Source organism: Theropithecus gelada, chromosome 1 (genome assembly GCF_003255815.1).
Source record: "Theropithecus gelada isolate Dixy chromosome 1, Tgel_1.0, whole genome shotgun sequence".
Taxonomy (NCBI): Eukaryota; Metazoa; Chordata; class Mammalia; order Primates; family Cercopithecidae; genus Theropithecus; species Theropithecus gelada.
The window spans coordinates 70,897,956-70,899,749 of NC_037668.1; the positions used below are offsets into that span (position 1 = coordinate 70,897,956).

Below are 1,794 nucleotides of genomic sequence, written 5' to 3' on the forward strand. Positions count from 1 at the left end.
ATTAGCAGAGTGACATTGGGCAAGTTATATATATATATATATTTTTTTAAATATACACCTATTATGTACCCAAAGAGCAGGTTATCTAGGCTTTGTGTGCCTACATCCTCTTCTAGAAACCAGTGATAATAATAGTATTTATTTCAAAGGATTGTCCTGATGGTTAATTGAAATAGTACATGTGAAGTGGCTGAACACTGTGCCTGGTGTTCCTGGAAGACATTGCAGGGTCTGGTCTGCCAAACAGTGAACTGTCTCCCACAGACCTGTGTGGAGTTGAGATTGGGAGCTGAGTGGGAGTGTCCACTGGTGCTGCTGGTCATGTGATGAGTGTGTGGGGCAGTGATTGTGCACCATGAGTCTTATTTCTCTGACCCCCAGCTATCACTGCAGGGACTCATTATAAGGCCGTTCCCCAGCCTGTCACCCTGAGGACAGCCCTCTTCACGTCCTTGTTCCGGAGGCTGTAGATGATGGGGTTGAGGAAGGCAGAGATGACATTGTAGAACAGAGCCAGCTTCTTGTCCTCTTCTGGGGAGGACTTAGAGCCAGGCTTCATGTACATGACCATGGCTGGCACAGAGAACATGGTGACCACAGTGATATGGGAGGCACAGGTGGAGAACGCCTTTAGCTGCCCCTGTGCTGAACGTATCGTTAAGATGGCAATGAAAATGTTGAAATAAATTACAAGAATGAGGGAAAGTGGGATCAGGATGACACTGAAACCAAGAATGAAATCTACTCGGTCATTGACTGAGGTATCTGCACAAGCTAGCTTTAAGACTGCAGGGACTTCACAGAAGAAGTGGTTGATTCTGTTGGGGCCACAGTATGGCAGGTGCATGGCAAAGACTGTGTAGACAAGGGCAGAGGTGACACCCCAGAGTCCACAAAAAATGACCATTAGCCCACAGAGCCAAGGGCTCATGATGACTTTGTACCTGAGTGGGTGGCAAATGGCCACATACCTGTCTATAGACATGATGGCAAAGAGCCAGGACTCAGTGATGCCTAGCACCAGGAAAATGTACATTTGGGCCACACAGCTCGTGAAAGGGATTGTCTTCTTCTCACTGGCCAGATGTGCCAACATCTGGGGCACAGTTGTAGTAGTGTAGCCCAGGTCTAACATGGACAGGATGCCAATAAAGAAGTACATGGGAGTATGAAGGCGTGAATCCAGGCAAATGAGGATGGCAATCAAGCCATTGCCCAGAATAATCAACAGGTAGATCATCAGAAAGGCTGAGAAGAGCAGAGGAGTGGTCCTGGGGCTGAGCGAGAAGCCCAGAAGGATGAATTCAGTCACAAAGGACTCGTTGGGCTCCTGCATTATGTTCCACCTCTCAGTGAAAAAGAAAGGCACCAATTCAGACAGGGAACTAGCTAAGGTTTGCACTCAAGCTGGGGTCACTGGTGGGGTTGGGTAATGGTCAATGCCCAGTTCAGCTGAAACATGATAATCCCCAACAATACCGCCAATTTTACCTGCTCTTGTCCACTGCCACCACTCCCAGGAGATTTATGAAGAGGAGTCACATCTAGCACTGGCTGTACCTCCAAACCACCAACACTTACCCGTCTCAGCCTCAGTTTCTCCAGCTGTAAAATGAAAGCATTGAACTAGCCGGTCTCTAATTCCCCTTAGCATCCTCCTCTCCTTAGTGAGGCACTTGGATTTTCTTCATGCCACCAGGCGTTTTGAGATAAATATTGGTGTATTGACTCTATGCAAGTTGGAAAATTTCAGAGGCCTGTAACAATGAGAATACCCACATTATCCTTTGAAGA

At 47.2% G+C, this 1,794-nt stretch overlaps 1 protein-coding gene across 1 annotated transcript; it reads right to left on the minus strand.

Moving 5' to 3' along the window:
* Positions 1-400: 400 nt before the first annotated feature.
* Positions 401-1,336, minus strand: LOC112626348 (olfactory receptor 13-like). The gene has a single exon (XM_025388394.1). The coding sequence runs from the start codon at positions 1,334-1,336 to the stop codon at positions 401-403; it is 936 nt and encodes a 311-aa protein (XP_025244179.1).
* Positions 1,337-1,794: the final 458 nt, after the last annotated feature.

Bases quoted from the DNA above. Each gene is read 5' to 3' on its own strand.
- LOC112626348 (XM_025388394.1), bottom strand. From the start codon at position 1,336: ATGCAGGAGCCCAACGAGTCCTTTGTGACTGAATTCATCCTTCTGGGC.